General features: G+C 36.6%; 1 protein-coding gene and 1 non-coding gene across 8 annotated transcripts in view; both read right to left on the bottom strand.

Annotated features, from left to right (window-relative positions):
• Positions 1–24312, bottom strand: part of LOC118989925 (HEAT repeat-containing protein 5A) — a 71234-nt gene that overhangs the window by 5649 nt on the left and 41273 nt on the right. For all 7 annotated transcript variants that reach the window (XM_037050266.1, XM_037050270.1, XM_037050269.1 and 4 more), the window contains exons 14-20: positions 20390–20499; positions 12345–12508; positions 12076–12251; positions 8530–8635; positions 7511–7701; positions 6481–6637; positions 1113–1302 (exon numbers count right to left, since the gene is read on the bottom strand). In XM_037050266.1, the coding sequence (XP_036906161.1) occupies positions 1113–1302; positions 6481–6637; positions 7511–7701; positions 8530–8635; positions 12076–12251; positions 12345–12508; positions 20390–20499 (1094 nt within the window). The remainder of the gene's footprint in view (positions 1–1112; positions 1303–6480; positions 6638–7510; positions 7702–8529; positions 8636–12075; positions 12252–12344; positions 12509–20389; positions 20500–24312) is intronic.
• Positions 23561–23772, bottom strand: LOC118989936 (small nucleolar RNA U3). Its single transcript, XR_005067126.1, has one exon. It is a non-coding gene; the product is annotated as a small nucleolar RNA U3 (small nucleolar RNA).

The raw sequence follows: 24312 nt of genomic DNA, 5'->3' as shown, positions 1-24312 counted from the left end.
TCTTAAACAAACCTTCAGACTACCTGTAGGTGTTCCAAGTCATCATGAAAAGTAGGATTAGAAATTGCTAATAAACTTAGCCCTGCTTGTATTAGTTGAGAGTTACTTTCACATTTTTTAAAAATGATTTTAAAAAATATTTTATTTATTTATTTTAGAGAGAAGAAGAAAGAGAGAGGGAAACATCAATGTGTGGTTGCCTCTCGCATAGCCCCCGCTGGGGACCTGGCCTGCAACCCAGGCATGTGCCCTGACTAGGAATTGAACCAGCAACCCCTTGGTAAACCAAGGAGTCTGCACTCAATCCACTAGTTACACCAGCCAGGGCTACTTTCACATATTGACGACATATAGTATGCATATGAACAGATCAATATGAGTTTCTGGACAGGATCGTTTATTTATTTATTTATTATTTTTTTAAATGAGAAATTCTCTGAATTTTTAAAAAGATTTTACTTATTTATCTTTAGAGCAGAAGGGAAGGAGAGGAGAGAAATGTCAATGTATGGTTGCCTCTCGTGAGTCCCCCGCTGGGAAATGGCCTGCAACCCAGGCATGTACCCTGACTGGGAATCGAACCACGATTGAGTGGTCATTTATTTCTTCAAAGAGATTAAGAGTTATTTAAACTATTTGACTTCATATCTGTTATTTTAATTGTTAAAAGTATTTTTAGGACAGATCAAATCTTTCTGAATATGTACCCCTTATCTTCTCAAGGTAAGAGAAATCAGATTGAATGGCATTTACTTAACAAAATAAACTACTAGCACCTACTATGTGCCAACCACAAAGGCTTTTCAACTTTTTCCTCATTTCATAGAGGAGAAAATCAAGGCTCAGAGATGTAAAAATTTACCCAAGGTTCACCCAAGTAGTGGTGGAGCTTACATCAACTATTAACAGTTTCTACGTTAGTTTCTTATTATGTCATCACCCAGGATTCAAAGTCTTCCTAAGAGTACACTCAACAATACCCTGCCAATATATTTAAATAGAACATTCTGTTAAACTTCACTTCAATGGATAAGTATTTGAGTCAGTCATTTCTGAATTCATTTTATATGTGTATTTTTCATGTAAAACATCACAAAAACAGCTATGCATACCTTGTAGCTCTGGGCCTAAAGTAGTAATAAGGGCATTCAAACAACGACCAAGACTTTGATGAACCTCAGCATGAGTAGGAGGCACATTTAATAACAACATTATAGTAAGAGAAAGGGTAGGTTCCACATGCATGTAATAGAGTGGGCCGGCAGAATCAATGATCAGTGACAGAGCATGTAGTGCCCAGGTCTGTGGAGACAGAAAACATTTTTTTTAAATGTTACAGCAGCATTAAGAAACATTAAACACAATGAACTATTCTTTCATTGAAGCAAGTGATAAAATAATGGCAAGGCAAACTATCTGTGTGCTATTTCTTTTTTTTTTTTTAAATATTTTATTTATTTATCTTTAGAGGGGAAGGGAAGGAGAGAGGAAGAGAAACATCAATGTATGGTTGCTTCTTGTGCATCCCCTGCTGGGAACTGGCCCCTGATGGGAACTGGCCTGCAACCCAGGCCTGTGCCCTGACTGGGAATTGAACCGGGATTGTCTGGTTCACAGGCCCGTGCTCAATCCACTGAGCTACACTAGCCAGGGCTGTGTGCTATTTCTAACTTGTGAAGAAAAATTAAGAAAGTTTTTCTCTTTAAATAGCTTGTAAACCCTCCCTGAGAAACAATTGTCTAGTTTAGAATGGTATATTTAGATATATCTCAGCACTAAGTATTCCAAGATAATGTTTGGTTCTTTGGCTAACATCTTGAACTAAATTTAATTTGTTGAAAATTGTTTATTGTTTTATCTACATAGAGTATGGAAATTCAAGTTTTTAAAAGATTCAACAAAATATACAACTACATACAATAATACAAACAAATCTCTCAATGTTAAAGAAAGCCAGACATAAAAAGAGTAAATACTGTATGGTTCCACTAATATAAAATATAAAAGCAGGCAAACTAAGATGTTCCAAATTAGGACAGTGGTTATCCTTGGCGGCACAGGTAGTAACTAAAAAAGAACATGAGGACAGTGTCTGGGGTATTGAGAATGTTCTGTTTATTGATCTAGGTATTGGATACATGGTGTATTCAACTTGAGATTCTATTCAGAGAGATGAATACCTATGACAGGTGCACTTTTAAAAATATATTTATGAAGTAAAAATATATCTTTTTTTAAAGATTTTATTCATTGATCTTTAGAGGGGAAGCGAAGGAGAGAGGGAGAGAAATATCAATGTATGGTTGCCTCTCATGCATCCCCTGCTGGGAACTGGCCTACAACCCAGGCATGTGCCCTGACTGGGAATCGAACCGAAATCATCTGGTTCGCAGGCCCGTGCTTAATCCACTGAGCTACACCAGCCAGGCCTGAAGTAAATATGTATCTTATATATAAATATGTATTTTGTAGATAAACATATATTAAAGATATATTTATCCATGTATACTAAACAGAAAAAAATGCCCTTGAGCCAAATTTAGACTGCCACATGTTTTTATAAATGAAGTTTTTTTTGAAACATAATTGGAGTTCTGGCCAAGATGGAGGCATAAGTAGAAACTCTTTGCTTCCTCGCACAACCAAATGGAAGATAACAACAAATCTAAAATCAATAAACAACCAAAAGCACCAGAAAAATCAAATGACACAGGACTCCAACAACCAAGGAATTAAAGAAAAAATCAACCAGAACAACCAGACCTGTAAGGCGGACCACCTGGGGTGACTCAGAAAAACCCAGTCAACCTGGCTGGTGTAGCTCAGTGGATTGAGCGCGGGCCTATGAACCACATGATCACGGTTCGATTCCCAGTCAGGACACATGCCTGGGTTGCAGGCCAGTTCCCAGCAAGGAACTCACGAGAGGCAACTATACACTGATATTTCTCTCCTTCTCTTTTTCTCTAAAGATAAATAAATAAATCAATCTTAAAAAAACAGAAAAACCCAGTCGAGGTGGCTGAAGAATGGGGCTGACTGCCAGCTGGGCAGAGCTGGGCAAGAGGAACTGACTTAAGAGGAAAACTGAGACTCAGAGCTGACTGTGGGCTAAGGCTGGGGTTGCTGTGGTGAGAGATACTTCTAGTTTGACACAAGAGTCTTTTGGAAAGTACGCTAAAGACAAGCTGCATTTTTCCCTCTCTATCCATCCCCCACAGGCAGTGCATCAAAACGAATTGCCCCACCAGGGCAAATACCTAAGGCCACACCCCTTACAACTTACCAGCTGTGCCAAGACAAAGAAATATAGCCCAAATGAAAGAACACCGCAAAACCTCAGAACTAAGAGATTAGGACACTGCCAATCTAACTGATGCAGAATTTAAATCCCTGGTAATCAAAATGCTCATAGAACTGATTGAGCTTGGTCAAAAAATGAAAGAACAAATGAAAGATACTCAAAATGAAATAAAACAAAACATTTAGGAAACCAACAGTGACAAGAAGGAAAGCAGGATTCAAAGCAACAATTTGGAACAAAAGGAAGAAATAAACATCCAACTGGATCAAAATGAAGAAACAAGAATCCAAAAAAGTGAAGAGAAGCTGAGGATTCTCTGGGACAACCTGAAACATTCCAATATCCCAATTATAGGGGTGACAGAAGGAGAAGAGCAATAGCAACAAATCGAAAACTTATTTGAACAAATAATGAAGGAAAACTTCCCCAATCTGGTGAAGGAAATAGACTTCGAGGAAGTCTAGGAAGCCCAGAGTGTCCCAAAGAAGTTGGACCCAAAGAGGAACACACCAAGGCACATCATCAAGTTACCCAAGATTAAATATAAAGAGAGAATCCTAAAAGAAGCAAGAGGACAGGAGAGAGTTACCTACAAAGGAGTTCCCATCAGACTGTCAGCTGATTTCTCAAAAGAAACCTTACAGGCAAGAAAGGGCTGGAAAGAAGTATTTAAAGTCATGAAAGGCAAGGACCTACATCCAAGATTACTCTATGCAGTAAAACTTTTCATTTAGAATGGAAGGGCAGATAAAGTGCTTCCCAGATAAGGTCAAGTGAAAGGAGTTCATCTTCACCAAGCCCATTATATGAAACATTAAAGAAATGTATCTAAGAAAAAAAGATAAAAAATATGAACAATAAAATGACAACAAACTCACAACTATCAACAAATGAACCTAAAAGAAAAGAAAAACAACAAAAAACAAAAACTAAGCAAACAACTAGAACAGGAACAGAATCAGAGAAATGGAGATTGCAAGGAGGAATTTCAGTGGGGAGGGGGAAGGGAAGGAATAAGCGGGAAAGGTACAGGGAAGAAGAAACATAATTAATAGGCATAAAATAGATGGGGAGAGATGAAAAATGGTATAGGAAACAGAGGACTCGAAGAACTTAAATGTACAACCCATGGACATGAACTAAGGTGGGGTGATGCTGGAGGGTTGGGGGGGCAGGGTGGAAGGGGGATAAAGGGGGAAAATTGGGAAAACTGTAATAGCATAATCAACAAAAATAGTTTAAAAAAAGGAAACATAATCATGCTCAATTGTTTATGTATCATTTATGGCTGCTTTCCTGCTACAATGGCAGAACTGAGCAGTGACAAAGACTGTACGATATGTTAAGCCTAAATAATTTACTTTCTGACCCTTTATAGACCAAATTTATCAACTCTGGTTTAAATGAATCAAGACTGGCTATATGCTGATCACCAAAGCTGGAAAATGGGTATATCAGAGTCATTAAAGTACACACTCAACTTTTATTTACGTTTGAGTTTTTCCTAAGAAGAAGTACACAAAAAGTTCTCCCTTAAAAAAATCAACTACAAGTGTTACTTCTTTTATCAATGGATGTATAAAAAATCTGATAGTACTTTAAATGCTACAAAAATGATTTCCTGTTAATTGAGAGACAGCAGCAATCCAGAAAAGTCAGATTTGAGGACAATGGAAGCCACGGAATAAAGTGTTTAAATTAATTAATAAAAAATATTCAATATGAGAGTGTGTGTGTTCCAAACAGACTTCTTGAATGTAAAGAGAAATATAGTAAGTAGAAGGCAAACAATACTGTCCTACAAGAAGGATGAAACAATGGAACACCTTGTAAGTCAACTCAAGTACTAGATGATATGGAGGAGACCGTTAATATTATATGGTGACTCCAAGAATGAAAGCTAATTGTGGCTTAGAGATATTGAAGTTTGACAAAAATGTGGTTCAGCTGTATTGTAGGATACTAAACAAACTGTATGATCAGACAGGAACTGGGAGAAGAGCAACAGGAAAAAAGTAAGTGCAGACATGAGAATGGCATGTGTGGGATAAAACGAAGACCATTTATAGAGAACACCAGTACTCTGGGGTAATGAGAGATGAGGCTCCTGAGTCAGGTGATGAAGCTTAAATGAGAAGTTGATTTAAGAAGCAATAAGCAGTTTTGCAGTTTTTCAGCTTTTCAGTAGGAAAGTAGAAAGACAAGTCTTTCAGGAAAACCAATCTGGCTTCTTATCTAGGGAGAGTTAAAAAGAAAAGAACCTAAAAGTAAAGTGATGGGTAGGAGGCTATTATAGTAAATAAAGACACACAGGAAATAAAGATAAGGAGAGTAAAAGAGCAGGAAGAGTAACAATCAAACAAGATTTGATTAACATACCAGGAAAATGATGATTTCAACAGAAAGGGATAAGACATGTGTAACAATATAGTAAAGTGGTTAAGAACATGGATTTAGATTCTATGACTTGTATTCTTTTTTTTTTAAGATTTTATTTATTTATCTTTAGAGGGGAAGGGAAGGAGAGAGGGAGAGAGATATCAATGTATGGTTGCTTCTCATGTGTCCCCTGCTGGGAACTGACCTGCAACCCAGGCATGTGCCCTGACTGGGAATCGAACCGCGATCACCTGGTTCACAGGCTCACGCTCAATCCACTGAGCTACACCAGCCAGGTCTATGACTTGTATTCTTAAACTGAGTTACTCAGCTTCTTTAGGCATCAGCTGTCTTTCTGTATAACGGGAGTGTACACCCTAGATTACTATGAGGATTAAATACATAAATATGTTTAGAAGAAGGTAATATAATGCCTGGTATCTATTTAAAGTTTTTTTTAATTTATTGATTTGAGAGAGAGGGAGAGAAGGAGACAGAAACATTGACTTGTTGTTCTATTTATTTATGTGTTTATTGGCTGCTTCTTGTATTAAGCTTTCCAAATTGGTAGATGCTATCATTAAGATGGCAGGGAGATTTATTCTCAGAAAGATACTGAACTTGACTTTAGATACTGTGTGTGAAGTAAAAATAGTGAGATTTAAATTTTTAAAAATTCAACATGGTTAAAAAGGGCTTTGAAATTTATTATGAGAGGGAAATTATTTAGAAATTACTAATGTCAATAAAAACATAATGTGCATTATCTACAAAAGGGCATCACATGGGGTATTTACCTGCACATCAGGAGAAGTGCTGTCCTGAGACAAGGTATAAAGGATTCCCACACAAGAATTCAAATGTTGGGAACTTATTCCTCCTAAATACCTATGGAGGGATCCCAAAGCCAATGAATGCCCTGTTCTGGTAACCGCGTCCCTTGCTGATTTCAGTCTGTAATTATGGATATAAAAATAAATGATAATGACTGAAGCAAAACTACTGCATAATATTGTCACTTAGGTAAAACCTTTTGTATGACTAGTTCCAAAATTCAGAAATATATATTTACTATTAATTGACCAAAAATTTTTTGAAATAACCAGAAAGGTATCTTGCAAAGAAAAACCTTTTAATAAAAAAAGTCTTCACATTATTGATTATGTAAGTAAAAACAATTTCAATGTCTTTCACAGATACATACACACTAAATTTATATGGAGAGCATTCTTAAGTTTATTAAGCTACATTTGAAAAATTCAGATTGCTGAGATAACTTTAATTTCATATAGAGTTCAAGTGAAGAACTTTGATGCAATATTAAATGTAACAGGAGGAATGAATATTCATGATTTTTCTTACATACTAATTTAAGCACTTTACATTTACTGTTTTAATCCTCCCAACAACCTTGAGATTCATACTATTATCAGTCCCTTTTTACCTTATTGAGGAAACCAAATACGGCAGGCAAAGTAACTCGTACAAAGTAACCATCTATTAAATGCAAGAGTTGGGATTTGAACCAAATTAGTAATTTACTCCAGACCTCAATCTCTTAACCAAATCACATACACATATTTAGTAGACTAGCAGGTCAAAGTGCAACCTACATTACTACCACCACCACTACTACAACTTTATCTACCTATATATATTACTAATCTAACCATGAACTTTCATTTGTGGTTATTTTATTTTTCATTACTTTCATTATTTACTAACTAATTTACATTAACATTTTAAACAAGTCAGGGCAGTATTAACAACCTTCTATACCCAGTTTTGACACAAAGTCTGGGAATAGTCAATGAGAATTTCACTTACTTGTCAAAGCTCACTTGAGCTAATGAGGCAGTAAAAGGTCCGTCATCAACTACTTGGGCCAACCTAGCCCATGCCTCTGCAGCTGCACATCTCAGGAGGGGGTTGGGACTTTCTAAGGCACCCATCACCAATGCTAGGGCAGGTCTTCTCATCTCTTCCGGACCCAAGTTTCCCTTGGAACCAGCCACATACTAAAATATATAAAAAATAATCCAAACTTAAAATTGTAGTGAATTTTCTTACCTAATTTGGAATGGATAATCTGGTTAACCAAGTATGTTCATACTTGGCTTACTACTTAAGAAACATTGATTTGTTGCCTTGTATGTGCCCAAACCTGGGATTGAACCAGCAACCTTGGCATATTAAGACAAAGCTCTAACAAACTGAGCTACCTGGCAAAGGCCAGAAGAATATTATTAATGAGGATTTTCATAAAACATATGGCCAATGAAGCCTATTATATTTTACTGAGAAATGACAGTTATAAATGTTCACAATGAGCCAAATATGGTCTAAATGCCACAGACCAATCCGTGGTCTAGGGCATTGGGCTCAGTAGGTTAAGGCATGGCTCCAAGCTAAGGTTATCTGATGAACAGGTTTTATATGTCAAAAAAGTAAAGGGGAAATTATAAATCCTAAAACATTTTCATTAGGACATAAAGAAAAATGGGAGATGGAGGGAAGTAATGACACTTTTGAAATACCTTCCTCTAGCCCTGGCTGGTGTAGCTCAGTGGATTGAGTGCGGGCTGCGAACCAAAGGGTCACTGGTTCAATTTCCAGTCAGGGCACGTGCCTGGGTTGCAGGCCAAGTGCCCCAGTGGGGGCCACATGAGAGGCAACCACGCATTGATGTTTCTCTCCTTCTCTTTCTCCCTCCCTTCATCTCTCTCTAAAAATAAATAAATAAAATATTAAAGAAAAAGAAATACCTTCCTCTAACCTACCTTGTTGACCATAACATTTAAAAAAAAGAAAACCAAGCAAACAAGAGTTTTTAAAAATAGAATTACCTTCAAGAAACTAGAAACAGAAGAAACAACATGTAACTGAACTACTTGTTGCCGAGCTCCTTTTGTGTGCTTTATGCTGTCCAAAAGCTGTTCCAATATAAGAAGCCTAAAATCAGAAATTAAAGATTTCAAAGCATATTAAAAAAAAAACAGAGAATTTGTTAAACAAGGTAAAGGCAAAGGGCAGGACTGCAAAGCATACTACTAATTTGTTTTGTTTCATTATTTTGTTGGAGCTAAAATGTTGCACACACTTAAACATTTCAGGAAAAGAAAATATATCAGAACCGATGTAAAAATACTTTGATTATGTGTAATTCTGATAGAGTGGGAGAATCACTATTTTGTAAAAAAAAAAATTACAAATGAATGTATCACTTAATAAAGATTGATGTGGGCAAATTCAGCTATTTCAGCAATTATTTTCTAAACAAAGAATATATCAAAAGTTATTTATATCATTTTTTGTTCTTAATAGCAGGGCTTAATTGGATTCAAAGACACTGCTTCATCTGAAACATGGCTCCAACTTTACCTCCAACTATACTTTAAAAATGTACTTGGGATCATATTATACACGACATAATATTAACTCTTATTTTTCCCACTTAACATTATGTCTTTAGTACTTTTTACATCATTTTGATTCTTTTCATAACTTTAAAGTAGCCAAATATTACTATATGCATGTACTATGATTTACTCAACCTATCTACTGGAGGAGAGCAATTCCCTATTTTCAAAATTCTAGTTATGATGACTATACACATTTGTTTGGTCTGGGGTTGAATGTATCCATTAGTTATTTATGTATCTTCTGTGAATTGTTTTTCATTTTCTTACAGCATAGAGCTTTTAAATTTTATGTTAAAATTAAAAATATATAACCACAAAATAAACCATGCCATCTCTTCACCAACTTTTCCAATGTTTAGAAACACTGTTTCTGTACCCTGCACTCTCCCTGCCCCACCACCATGCAAATCGGGAAAACTGAAATAATGCTTTTTTAAATATATTTTTTATTTTAATTGTTGTTCAAGTATAGTTTTCTGTCCTTTACTCCCATCCCAGCCAACCACCCAGCCCTCCCCCCACTGAAATAATGTTTAAAATTATTTTTTTGGTTGTGAACTATCTTGATGGCAGGTATAGAACCTTATAGTTTTATCTTCACCCCTCTAGTATTTGTGGCAGATCACTAAAATTTTGGGAAAACCACAGTAACTCTAAATACTGTGTTTATTTAAGTATTTCTTTCTTTATTTCAAGGCTAATTCTGTCCATCACAACAAATTTGAACAACTCAGAAAACTCACCTTTCGTTCTACCCTCTAGAAAGAGCCACCGTTAACACTTTGGCACCTTTGTTCTACTTTTCCCTCCCTTTCCAGGCATATGGATATCATTTCTACAAAACTGGGGCCATACTGTATATCCTTTGTTAATAAACAGTATCCCCATTTTATTAGCTACATTCAAAAATAATTTTAGATATCAGCATTACATAATCTGAGAATATAACACTTTCACCATTTCTATAAGTTGGGATATTTTGGCTATTTCTAATTTTCCTTATTGTAAATAACACAATACATATATCACATACAAACATTTTTCTGCTTGTTTTTCAAAACCATCTTTAAGACATTTTGTTTCAAAACTACATTTATGTCCAAACTGCCCTGCAGGAACTATGGAGGGTCACTGTAACAAAACAAAGAAATTATGAACAATAAGGTCAGGCTCTGTGAGTTTAAAAACCTCAAACACTGCCCTGGCTGGGTGGCTCAGTTGGTGGGAGCGTTGCTTTATACTCAAAAAGGTTGTGAGTATGAGCCCAAGCCAGGGCACATACCTAGACTATGGATTTGATCCCTGGTCAGGGTACAAATGGGAGGCAACCAATCGATGTTTCTTCCTCACACTGATGTTTTTTTCCTCTCTCTCTCCCTTCCCCTTTCTCTAAAATTAATAAACACATCCTCAAGTGTGTTTAAACAAACAGATTAAACAGATTAAAAAAACAAACAAACCTCCGACAACATTAGATCATATCCTAATCATCTGTTATAATGAAACTGTATCGTGTTGAAAGTACTAAAAACACAAAAGGTTAGAGCTTGAAAATTTTGTTACATTGTAATTAACTTTGACCTGAATTTTCTTGCCCACATTTATGGGCCGAAGACTATACTCAGGAACTGACAGAGCCCCCAATTTTTTCTCCATCTTTTAATCTCAAATCCTAACAAAGATATCAAACACCCCTCAAAAACAAACAACAACAAAACTATTCTGAATCTTAGGAAGATGGAGATGACTTTTTTTATACGTTTTTTTCAATTACAGTTGACGTTCAATATTGTATTAGTTTCAAAGGTATACAGCATAGTGGTTTGACATTCATATAACTTTCGAAGTAGTAGTTCAGTACCCATCTGGTACCATACACAGTTATAGACTATATTATTTTGTTTTGTTTTTTAAATTGATTTTAGAGAGAGAGAGGAAGGGGGACAGAGTGTGAGAGAGAAATATCGGTTTGATGTTCCACTTATTCATTCATCAGTTGATTCTTGTACATGCACTGACAGGGGATTGAACCTGTAACCTCAGTGTATCAGGAATATGCTCTAACTTACTGAGCCACCCGGCTCGGGCAAGAATCAACTTCTTAAAAGATCAGAGAGTATTCTCCACTTCGACATCATAGATAGGCATTAGAGGCTCTTTTTCAGTAAGTGTCTTCTCAATGAAGTAGTGGGGGGGGCTCACGTGTGGGTTATCTGCCCATGGGCTCTGTAAATTCTATGCTGCATCCTGGGGAGCTTAATTTACCTGGATGTGCTCATTGACTAGAGATTCTACATTTAAACCCTTAAGTTTAGCATTACTGTCCGCGTTTTTTAAGCACATGCAGCAAAAATTCAGCATTCTTTTTGGGCCATTGACCCACATATTGGACTGGGCACACCTATTACCTTTACCACTGTGATGACAAAATGGCACACACTGGTTCTGTAAGGTGACAGCCTTCAGATCCTTGGTGGCTTTTGGACACACACTGTTGATGATCCAGGCAATTTCATGAGTGTTCTTACAGTGAACACAAAGATTTGAACTCTTGATTTGTGTGATTCCGTGGGGTTTTCTAGGTCAAGTTAATAGCACCTAATTTTCAGAGGTCACTTCAGACTTTCAGGAAGAAAAATCAATGTTCTCATGTCACTGAGTCTTTCATTGTTTTTTCAGCTAGATGTTTCACTATTGTGGGTAAAGTACTGAATCCATAATAGTGTCTATCAGCTTTTAGTTTAATCCACTTAATTTAATCATTAACTAAATTGCTTCTTATTAAATATTAGGTAAATTAGGTAAATAAGAACAATTATTACTTGTCATCTGTGAGAACTTCTGACATTCTTCTTACCCACCAGGTACCTATCACGCATTCACTGAACCAATTACCAGTCTGGAAATATTACATTTCAAGATGAGTGAACTGTTTATTTTAGAGTAAGCAAACTACTGAAGATGACTTACCTTTGAGCTTCTCCCACGTGAGCACATACGACTCCGAAGAGCTTGACTGCAGAGCTAATAACTGACAGTGTTGGGGATAGGGGCTTAGGCACTGAATCTCCTTCTACATCATTCTCAAAGACAGAATAAGGGTCATACTCAAGACTTCCACAGGCAATACTATTACTAAACATGAGCTAAAACAAACAAGCGAACAAAAATATGTAAGGCTTTTTAAATCACTGTCCACAAATGCAATCAACCCAAGAGTTATTGAAAAATGACCATACCTGTTCTTCAATAAATCTATGGTCAGTTTCTTGAAGTAAAGGACTTAGTAACAAAAGATCATCCGGATGACAGAGCGGTGGAAGTAAAAATGTGGATGCTGCCACCTGGATGTCAGGGGCAGTCAAGTCAGCAGCCAGCTCTTTGAGGATAGCACAGAGGTTTCCTGTCAAGGCAGAGAAAATAAAATAGCAGCTAACTAGAGTATGGGATTAAAAAAAGCCCAGGTCAAGCGTTGATCTACATATTGGGAAACTTTAATCTATCACAGCTAAAGCTCATATACCTCATCCTTGAAAAATGCCCTACAAACAAATGGCTCAACCATGTCCACGGTTAAGAATGGATACGGAGATTTCTGGCCAAGATCGAGGCTTGGTAGACACACTGTGCCTCCTCACACAACCAAAAGAAGGACAACAATTTAAAAACAAAAAACAACCAGAAGTAATAGAATACTGAACTGTACGGAAGGCCGACAACCAAGGAGTTAAGAAACAGTCACTGAGACCAGTAAGAGAGGCAGAGACCAGAGCTACAGTGGAGAGGACTCGGGACGAGGCAGTGGCTGGCAGACCCAGTGAGGTGGCAGACTGTGGAGTGAGGTGCACAAGGCTGCAGCTGGTTGGCAAGGCAGAAACAGGCAGACCGGTGAGGTGGTGGATTGAGGATTGTGTGGTCCACATTCTCGCACAGATAAACCAGGAGAAACAACTGGGAAGCAGGATGGATAGCACAACCCAGAGTCTCAGTGCAGGAAAATAAAGCCTCAAACCACTGATTGAAAACATCTGTAGGGGTTGAGGCGGCAATAGGAGAAACTCCCAGCCTCAGGGGAGAGTTTGTTGGAGAGACCCACAGGGTCCTAGAATGTACACAAACCCACCCACATGGGAATCAGCACCAGAAGGGCCCAATTTGCTTGTGGGTAGCAGGGGAAGTGACTGAAATCCAGCAGAGAGCAGAGCAAGTGCCACTGTTCCCTCTAAACCCATTCCCCACATATAGCATCACAATGCAGCAATGTGGGTTGTTCCACCCTGGTGAATACCTAAGGCCCTGCCCCTCACTAACATAACAGGCACATCAAAACAAAACAAAACAAAAGGCCCAAATAAAAGAACAGATCAAAGTTCCAGAAAAAATACAACTAAGCGATGAAGAGATAGTCAACCTATCAGATGCACAGTTCAAAACACTGGTAATCAGGATGCTCACCGAATTGGTTGAATTTGGCCGCAAATTAGATGAAGACAATGAAGGCTATGCTAAGTGAAATAAAGGAAAATGTGCAGGGAACCAACAGGGACAGGAAGGAAACTGGACTCAAATCAACAGTTTAGACCAGAAGAAGAAATAAATATCCAACCAGAAGAGAATAAAAAAACAAGAATTCAAAAAAGTGAGAAGAGGCTTCGGAACCTCCAGGACATGTTTAAACATTCCAACATCCGGATTACAGGGGTACCAGAAGGAGAAAAGGAAGAGCAACAAGTGGAAAACATATTTGAACAAATAATAAAGGAGAACTTCCCCAATCTGGCAAAGGCAATAGACTTCTAGGAAGTCCAGGAAGCTCAGAGAGTCCCAAAGAAGGGGTGCCCAAGGAGGAACACACCAAGGCACATCATCATTACACTGCCCAAGATTAAAATGAAGAAGAGAATCCTAGAAGCAGCAAGAGAAAAGGAGACAGTTACCTACAAAGGAGTTCCCATCAGACTGTCAGCGGATTTCTCAAAAGAGACCTTACAGGCAAGAAGGGGCTGGAAAGAAATATTCCAAATCATGAAATCCAAACACCTACAGCCAAGATTGCTCTATCCAGCAAAGCTTTCATTTAGAATGGAAGGACAGATAAAGTGCTTCTCAGATAAGGTCAAGTTCAAGGAGTTCATCATCACCAAGCCCTTATTATATGAAATGCTAAAGGGACTTATATAAGAAAAAGAAGATGAAAAATATTAACAGTGAAAGGACAGCAAATGCACAGTTATTAACAACCACACCTAAAACAAAAGCAAACCTAGAGGACAGCTAGATCAGGAGTGGAACCATAGAAATGAAGAACGCATGGAGGGTTAGCAACAGGGGAGTGAGAAGAGAAGGGGGGAGAAGGTACAGAAAATAGCATAGAGAGTAGGTAGAAAACAGATAGAGGGGAGGGCGAGAATAGTGGGGGAAATATAGAATCTAAAGAACTTGAGACATGTGGTTATAAACTAAGGGGGGGAGAATGGTGGGGGAGGGAGCTTGCGGGTGGAGGGGAATGAACCGGGGGGAATAGAACAACTGTAATGGTATAATCAATAAAAAATTTAAAAAAAGAATAGTATAGCAAAATTAGAAGCCAAAGAACTTATGTAGGACCCATGGACATGAACTAAAGTGGGGGAAAGGGGGTGGGAGGGGATGTGCAGGGTAGAGGAAAATAAAACGGGGAAAATGGGACAACTATAATAGCAAAATCAATTAAATATATCTAAAAAAAGAATGGATACTGAAAAGACACCTCGATGTATGTGTGTGTAAACCTTATAATGAATAAATACTGCCATCATTTAAAATAAAATGACATGAAGTACAAAAACAAAATACACACAGACAAATAGATACAAAAGCAGATGAGCTCTATCTGTTTAAAAAATACAGCCTGGAAAAAATTTATAAGCATAGATCTTTTTGTCATGGAAAGTTTCAAACAGATACAAAAGGAGACACAACGGTATTATGCCACCCAACTCCCCACTGCCTAGCACACGAGTGTCATTCACTTTAACCGGGGGATCAACCTCATTTGACCTACATCCCTCACTGCTATCTCACTACTCCCTCCATTATTTTGAAGCAAACCACAGAAAGGATGTCATTTCATTGTGTATCACTAAAGTTAAGGACATTTTAAACAATTCATTCTCATAACATCATGTTTTAAAAACCGCTAAACAACAATAACCATTTAGTGTTTAAATTTTTCAATGGTCTAAAATGCCTGTTTTTGTTTGCTTTGGTTTGAATCAAGATCTAAGTCTGCATGTTGCAGCTAGTTGATATATCTTAAGTTTCTCTCAATCAAAAATTATCTTCTCTATTCTGTCCTCCCAGCACCCTCAGAAATTTATTTGAAAGAATGAGGCTCCCCTGGTAATTTATTTGAATAAATGAGGTTCTCTGTTCTATAGAAGTTTCTACAGTCTGGACTTTTATGACTGTAGCCCCTGACCCCCAGTGAATTTAATTTATTCCTCCACCATCTGTATTTTTTGTAACTTGGAACTTGGAACTGGAGGGGATTCTTTTTTTGGTTTGTTCGTTTTGGGTGCCAAGGTAGCCCACAAGTGGCAACGTAATCATCTTTAAGACATGAGACAAGATACTGCTGTGTCTCTTATACATACATCTTTGAAAAACTGGTCCATTTATCACACTGACTTAAATTATCATTTCAAAGATTATCTTAATTTCTATAGATTATCAATAGGAAATTATATCCACCTAGAGCAGGGTGTCAAACTCATTTTCACCAGGGGCCACAAAAGCCTTGCAGTTGCCTAGAGCATAAATGACTTTGCCGTGTGTATTTTAAATACTTTAGGAATGAGTAAAAAGCGCCTTAGAGAAACACTCACTTTTTAAGCATTTCTTTGAGCAACAGCATTGCAATGAAATAAAGATGGGGGTAATGTCTACTTTTTAGTAATGGCAGGATGAGTTAGGAAGGGTTGCTATCATTTTTTATATCATTAAAGCAATAAAAGTAGTATTAAGAAATATTTACTGAAGATGTAGTATGTGTCAGTAAATATCCTAAAAGCTGTACATATAGTTTTCATAGCACCTCATGAGGTCCAGTTAGTACTGTTAGTTTCTAGGTGAGGAAACAGAAGAAATTTTAATTGCCCCAGATCACAGCAACTGAATAGCAGTTAGAACGAAACACAGGCAGTCCCAGGCTCCAGAAGCTGAACTTTTAACTATTGTCTCACTCATTCATTCAAACTTATTTAAGACACTGCATTTAATAAAAATAAAATACTTTATTATATTTCATCCTCTCTTTTAAAAAATATTTTATTTATTTATCTTTAGAGAGGAAGGGAAGGAGAGAAGGAAAGAAAAATCAATGTATGGCTGCCTCTCATGAGTCCCCTGCTGGGAACTGGCCTGCAACCCAGGCATGTGCCCTGACTGGGAATCAAACCACGAGCGTGTGGTTCCCAGGCCCACGCTCAATCCACTCAGCTACGCCAGTCAGGGCTATTTCATCCTCTCTTATAGAAGATATTAAATATAGAATGCAAATATATACATATAACTATAAAGTAAAGGTAGGAAGTGCTTTAGTTTCATAAAAAATGAAAACAAAAGTAGTGCTAAGTTTAGGGAAAGGAGACATTATATAATTACATTATTTCTACCTGGTTCTTATTCATAGTTTCTGTACCCTTTTTCATGCTGTGATAGTTCTCATTAAGTTCCTTAAGCACCCTTATAACCATTACTTTGAACTCTATGTCTGATAATTTGCCTCAATTTCATTTAGCTCCTTTTCTGGGGATTCCTCCCTTTCTTTTGTTTTGAGGTTGTTTCTTTGTCTCCCCATTTTAGCTGTCTCTTTTTGTTTGTTTCTATATATTAGATAGATGTGGTTTGACTTCCAGTCTTGTAGGGTTGGCTTATGTGGTACGAGTCATGTGGAACCCAATGGTGCAGACTCCTTGATCTCCTGATCTGGATGTTCTAGAAATGCCCTTTGTGAGGGTATATGGGCTCCTCTGTGGTACTTGGGTCCTGAATATTGTTGGCTTGTTCACTGGCAGGGTCTCCCCTCTGGCTGGCTGACTAAGACCACCACCAGGTCTTGTATGTTGTTGTACACGTGCTAGGAAACAAAGCAAACCCCCTCCCCCGGGGCAAAATGAAATCAAAACAAGCAAACATCCCTGCAACAACAATAGCAATACCAATGACAAGAGATCAAAAAATAACAACAGTGGAAAGAGAAATGAATATTAGGAAAGGGGGGAGGAAGAAAAAGAATAAGAGAAGACCAAAGGACAGAAAGGGGAGGAGAGCTAATAGCAATAATGATTGAGAGAAGCAAACAAGAAAAAGGGACAATGAGAGAGAAAGAACAACAAAAAGAAGGGAGCAATGGGGGTAATGAAAGGTAAGAGGAAAATAAAAGATACAAAATAATAAAGCAATAAAAATGGACAAAAAAGAAATAATAATAAAAAGGCCATGAAAGAGAAAAAATAAAGAAAAAAATGAAAAAGAACAAAGTGGTATTCATCTCAGCAGAGTTTAGTGCTTGTCTGCTCAGTTCTCCCTTTGCATATGGCTGTGATATCCTGAGGCTAGTGTAAGCCAATGTCAGGTACTTACCACTTCTAGCCCCTGGCAGCCTGTTCGAGGCTATAAGTGATCCCACAATTTGCGGCCAATTCCTCTAAGCTTGGCTGCTCTAGAAAACTGGGTTTTACGAGCACTGAATGCAGAGGTGTGTCAGCATGCACCCAAGTCACTGCAGCATTTGCTTCTGCCTGTCTCTGCCTGCCAGCCTGCTGGCCGTTTTAGACTAGTCACAGACCTGTTTCTGAGAGGGCTTCTGGAGGAATCAGGGAGAGGGGAATCCTGGATCCCCCACGGCAGGTGCCTTTTAGACTTCAGGGAAGTGGTGGGTGGATTCCCCTGCCCCTAAGCCACCAGTTTAAGTCTGTCTAGAAAATCTGCCCTATACTCTACAGAGTGGGGCATCTAGTAGACTAAGGGGTAGGGTCTCCAGAGCCCAGAGTTTGGGTCTGCTGGAAAATGGGAGAGTGTTTGTATGGTTCTCCCATAAGGGGAAGCATGAGACTGTTTCCTGGGAAAGTGTATGGCATGGCTGCACCCAACAGCCTGGCTATGTGTTTTTAAGTTGGTTTTTGTAACCTGTGTGCCTTTATCTGTCAAATCAGGAAAATGTAACTGGCTCATTATATTATTACAAGATAAATAGTAGAGTTGACCTTTGAATAATATGGGGGTTATGGGTGCCAACCCCATGCAGCTGAAAATCCACGTATAACTTTTGACTTCCCTAAAAACCTAACTATTAATAGCCTGTTGTTGATCAGAAGCCTTAACAATACCATAAACAGTCAGTTAACACATAGGTTGTATGTTATATGTATTATATACTGTATCCTTACAATATAAAGCAAGCTAGAGAAAATATTAGGAAAATCGTAAGAAAAAAAAGAAAACCATAAGAGAAAATATGATCACAGTAATTATGGAAAACTATCCTTGCATAGGCAGACCTATGCTGTTCAAATCAGTGTCGTCAAAGAATCAATGTAATATATGTAAATGCTAGGACAGTGCCTGGCACACAGAAATGGTTTTGGGATATGTTTTCCCGAGAAATGGCAATGTATTAATTTATTTCAGTTCTTCAGAAGTGCAGACTAAATGCTTACTTTATAGCAAACATTTTGCTAGTTGTATATACAGGTACTGGTACATATTACACCCCTTTATTATTAAAAAATCTTCTATTACAAAATCGTAAGCATGTGATTCTGTAACATAACAATATCACATTCAAGCATACCTTGTGATATTCTAGGTGAAATATTCAAACTAAAACTATAAATTATTACACTCATATTACCCTACCAACCACACTCAAGAAGGTGTTACTTATGCTGGATGCTGTATATATTTTTTAATTTAAAAAACTTTTTAAATTTTGCCCTGGGCAGCATGGCTCAGTCAGTTGGATCATCACCCTATAGACTGAAGGGTTGCATGTCCAAGCCCTGAACAGAACGCATATTAGAAGGCAACCAATTGATGTTTCTCTTTCTTTCTCTCTCTCTGAAAGGAATGAAAAAAAAATGTCCTCAGGTGAAGATAATAAAAGGTGAATTAAAAAAACTAAAGTTTCTAAATTTAGTTTTCAAAAATCTTCACTTGAGGATATGTTGATTGGTTTTAGAAAGGAAAGGAGAGGAAAAAAAGAGAAACACTGATTAGTTGCCTTATATATGCACCCTGACAGGGGACTGAACCCATATCCTAGGTATGTGCCCTGACAAGGAACTGAACCTGCCACATTTTGGTGTATGGAGCAACACTCAAAGCAACTGGGCCACTCGGCCAGGGCTGCAGGTGTATTTGTGACTTGGGAATAGAGGCACAAATAATACTACTCACATAAACAATCAAGGCCAATGGAGGTATTATAAGTTAATGTTTTGAGCTACTGTGGTATATATTATATTGTATTTATTTGTAGTATAAGGATATAAGCCAATAAATGTATTTTAACAAAAAAGTCGATTTGAAGTAACAATCAATTTAATGTGTTGTCTGCTGAAAATTAAGACTAAAAAAATATAAAAGTTCCCACTGGAGACCATTTCTAACTTTTACCTCTTAAAACAAGTATCTTGAGTTATGTAGTAGTAGTATACAGTTTTCCTTAAAACTATTCTACATTTCTAAGAAATGTTTTAGGACTAATGTTAAAATAGGGGCAAGTTTATTTTATATCTTTGAGCCTAATAACAGCAAGACCTACATTATAAACTTTACAAAATCAGTTATACCATTGTAGTTCAATATTAAATTTCTATCTGGGTAGAGTTAAGAATGGAATAGTGGAAAAGAATGCATATGACAAGCACTCTAGAGGGAAACTAGTAACGGCCAAATTTCTAACAGATTTTCATTATCGATGCTGTACAAATTCCTGGATAGAATTAAGACCAATCTTTGTTACTCATTCTCTCCCACACAGAACTATAGACTTCTTTTTACCCCAGAAGAGAGACATCAGATATGAAGAAGTAGGGTTTTAAAAAAATGTATTTTATTCACTATCAAATGGTGAACATATGGGTTAAGTTTAACTCCCTACACCTCTTGGGACACTAAACAATTGCCATATGATTCATTCTTTCAAGTATTACTTTCAGGCACTGAAAGTGCCTGAAACAAAAGTTGTATTGTTTGTGCTAGATACAAACAATAAAACACTTAGATCTAAAGCACCTACCTTCATAGGTTGCAGGAGGTAATAAAAGCAGTAATTCATAAAGCCTCTGTCTATAAACTACTGATGGAGTTTTCAAAGGACTTCCATATGTTTTTAGTATTGAAGAAAGCCTTAAAATAAAAAAGAAAGTATATTTTAAGTGAATACATTATATAATAATGTACAAATATTGTAAGGTTGATATATAAACATGAAATGGCTAAACATTATTAATGAACATCAGTGCTTTTATTTTTTGTTTGTTTTTAAATAAAATGTGATTATAAGTTATAATAGGGATTGGAAGTATCACACATGAAAATCATTTTGCTATCTCTTCTATCATATTTCATAAAACAAAACTATATATCCAGCTTAAGAGTTCTAAAAACATTAAGTATTTTGTCTACAAAATAAAACAATTAGCTAAGTTCCAAAATGTGTTACTTGGCATTTGTAAACACTATTGTGATAGAAAATAAATCACAGAAATGAACAGGAGACACAAATACAATACCCAGGAAAAAATCCAAGTGTTAATTAGAAACTTGATCTAGAAATTAATCACCAAATAGGAATGAATCATGAAAATATACAAAATCACACAGCACCTTCTCTTTTAGAAAAGCTCAAGCTGAGCCAATGTTTCTCCTATAGTTCTATTCACAAAAGCTCTTACCATCTTTCTTCACACTCTTCTTTTACATTCTTTAAATTTTTTTAAATTTATAGATTTTAGAAAGAATAGTGGAGAGGAAGAAACACTGATTTGTTCTTCCACTTACTCATGCATTCACTGATCGATTCCTATGTGTGCCCTGACTGGGGGTGGAACCTGCAATGTTAACATGTTGGGATGACGCTCTAAATGACTGAGCTACTCAGCCACGGCCTCTTCTTTTACATTCATCAACTGTTTTATCTCTTGTTTATTCCTATTACTGGTGTTAAGACATTTTTCTAATATTCATTCATCTAACAAATATTTATTAAGGGATTATTACTCTTTGCAAAGTACCATGTTACCACCTGGAGTATGGTTTTCATCTCTCTTGGCAATTCAGAAACTCAGTGGAATCACTTCTATTTTGATGCTGCAATAAATGGACTGAACTGTCACAGCATGGGGCTGCTAGGTATTCTGACGAACTCTGGCAATGTTTATTCATTTGTATTTTCTAGAAAACTACTGCTTATTATTTCTAGTTCGCTAGAAGAGAGTTATATTTTGACTTGCCATTTTATTTTTAAAACTTGGTTTCATTTTATATCATTCAGCTTAGTAAAAATTGCACAGAAAACATCTATAAACCAGGGCAGAATTTTTTTATTATGGGAGTTAAGAATAAATCGACAGCATTTTTGTATTTCTTTGAAACCAGATGAGAAAATAATTGCTGACATATGAAAACTGTTTCAATCACATTAGCAAGATGTTAAAAAATCCTGCAACATTCATTGTTTTAAATACAATAAAGTTTACTCTAGAAAGGTGTGTGTGTGTATATATTTTTGGTGAACCGAAGGAACCAAATGAGAACTTAGAAAAGCATCCCTAGTGGGTTCTGCTTCTAATAGGAGAGCAGATTAGAGCCCGTCTGCATTGTTAGGTCTCCAGAAACTGGCCTCTCCCCGGCCAACTTCCCTTCCTCCAACCAAATACAAAAGGCATGAAACGAAACACGAGCTGAAATGAGGGCGGGGATGCTGATAGGGACACATGAATCTACGGGTTGAACCTGTGCCCATGGCAAGGTAGAGGTGATGAGGTGGAATTTCTAAAAGGGGGTTAATATCATCCCAGAGCCTGGCAGAGGCAAAAGCATATCTAATTAAACCCAGCTGAAGAGAAAATTACTGAAGTGAAAGAGAGAGCTAAAGAAATTACCTAGAATGCAAAAGAGAGAAAAGGAGAAAAAAGTGTTAGCAAACATTAAGAGTCATGAAAGGCAAAATGAAAAGATCTCCAGAAGTGAATGTGGAAGATTCAATGTTTAAAAACCACAACTACACAGTTTATGAGACATACCTAAAAACACAGTGACATAGAAAAAAACCATATATAAAATAATAATCAGAGACTCACTCCCATATAACTAGTCTCAAATTATGAAAGAGCAAAATGTATGGAACTACAAAGAAAAACTGATAAGCCCAGCATCACAGTAAAGGAGTTTAACACATCACTCTCAATTATTCATAGGTAAACAGATACAAAATTAGTGAAGATAGATGAAACAACAGGACTTAATACATACCTCTAAACCATTTAAAAATGATGAAATTTAAAAATAGTTCAGACTGAAACAATGAATATAATACATATTAATACTCTTAGGATTCAGACTGGGACCACAGAGGGAAACTTATACCAAAAGAGACCTCAGAAGGTCAACACATTTAATGAAATGGAATATATAGTTTTAAAAAAAAGTACCAGGCCCATATTGCTTCACAGACATGTGCATCTCACCAGTGAATATGTATATATGGAAAAACTCAAATGTAAGCGATCCAAATCCACATGTTTATAATTAAGATAATTATTTCAAGCTCAATTTACCCCACAGAATGCAACTATGTAAAAAATTGGTCAATAAAAATTTTTAAAGTTGTTAAGATTATCAGATTAAACCATTTAATAAAAATCAAAACCTATTCATAATAAACACAATACAACAAAATGTGACAAACTAGGAAAGCTTACCATTTTAGCTGATAAAAATGATCTAACAGAAAGCCTGTAGCAAATATTATTATTTGTGAAACATGAGAAACATTCCTCTTAAACTTTTCTATTCAGCTTTAAATGGTAGTTATCTAGTTAGCACATTAGGAGGAGAGAGAGAATACAAATGAATAAATGAAGCTTATATAGGCAGAAATCCAGAATCTACAAGTAAATGTTTAACATAAGAGAGTTTAGAAAGGTGGCTGGATAGAAGATCAATTGCATTTTTACACAACAGCAATAAAGAGATATATATACACTATATATATGTGTGTGTAGGTATATACTTGTTATTAAACAAGTATTTGATAGTGTATGTGTGTATACATATGTGTGCATATATGCACATATGTATGCGTGTACACACGTGTGTATATATACACACACACATACACTACCAAATACTTGTTTAATAACTGCAATGAAAAATATAAAGTATCTGAGAATTAATTTTTTTTCTTACCACTAAGACTGTGTTCTCTCCCTCTTACTCTTCCAAAGGAAGAGAAGAACGATCATCAGTGGCTACTGGCAGTTGCAAAAGCAACACCACAGCAGACTTCACGCTCAGGAGAGAACACTGCATGCCCCCCTTTTGGTTTCGGGTGCTCTACGCATCCAGAGAAACTTCTCTAGTAACGAACTATAGAAATGATCCCTGAACTATAGAAATGAACACATAACACATAGTATTTTAGAATTAATTTTTAAAAAGACATATAAGACTTTCATATGGAAAATAATTTTATACTTTACAAAATACCTCAATAGAAAAGAGGTATCATGTTTATGGTATTGTAAAAATATCAGTTATCTCCAAATTTATCTATAGATAGAGTGCAATTCCAATTAAAATTTCAAAAGTAGACAATCAAAAGTGCAAGAAGGGCCAAATGTAATTTCAATTCCTTAACAGTTAAGGAGTAGTTACATTTATATAGTCCTAAAATTATTTTGGCCCTTTGAAAGTAACTGCGAGGCTGATGTGGCCCCCGGTGAAAATGAGTTTGACGCCCCTGCTGTACAGAAATCCAAAAATGGATTAAAAAACATACACATAAATGAAATTTAGAAACAATGTTGAGTAAAAAAAAGTTAAGTCTCAGAAACAGTTAAGATACTGTGTGCTAGATCAAAACCAAGCAAGACTAAACAATGTGCTGTTTAAGGAAACATATATACAAAGTGTACTTTTTAAAAATGCAAGGGAATG

Source organism: Sturnira hondurensis, unplaced genomic scaffold (assembly GCF_014824575.4).
Source record: "Sturnira hondurensis isolate 20B ecotype Veracruz unplaced genomic scaffold, ASM1482457v3 Scaffold0006655, whole genome shotgun sequence".
Taxonomy (NCBI): Eukaryota; Metazoa; Chordata; class Mammalia; order Chiroptera; family Phyllostomidae; genus Sturnira; species Sturnira hondurensis.
The sequence above is the reverse complement of the archived record's forward strand: the minus strand, read 5'-3'. Positions and strand labels throughout refer to the sequence as shown.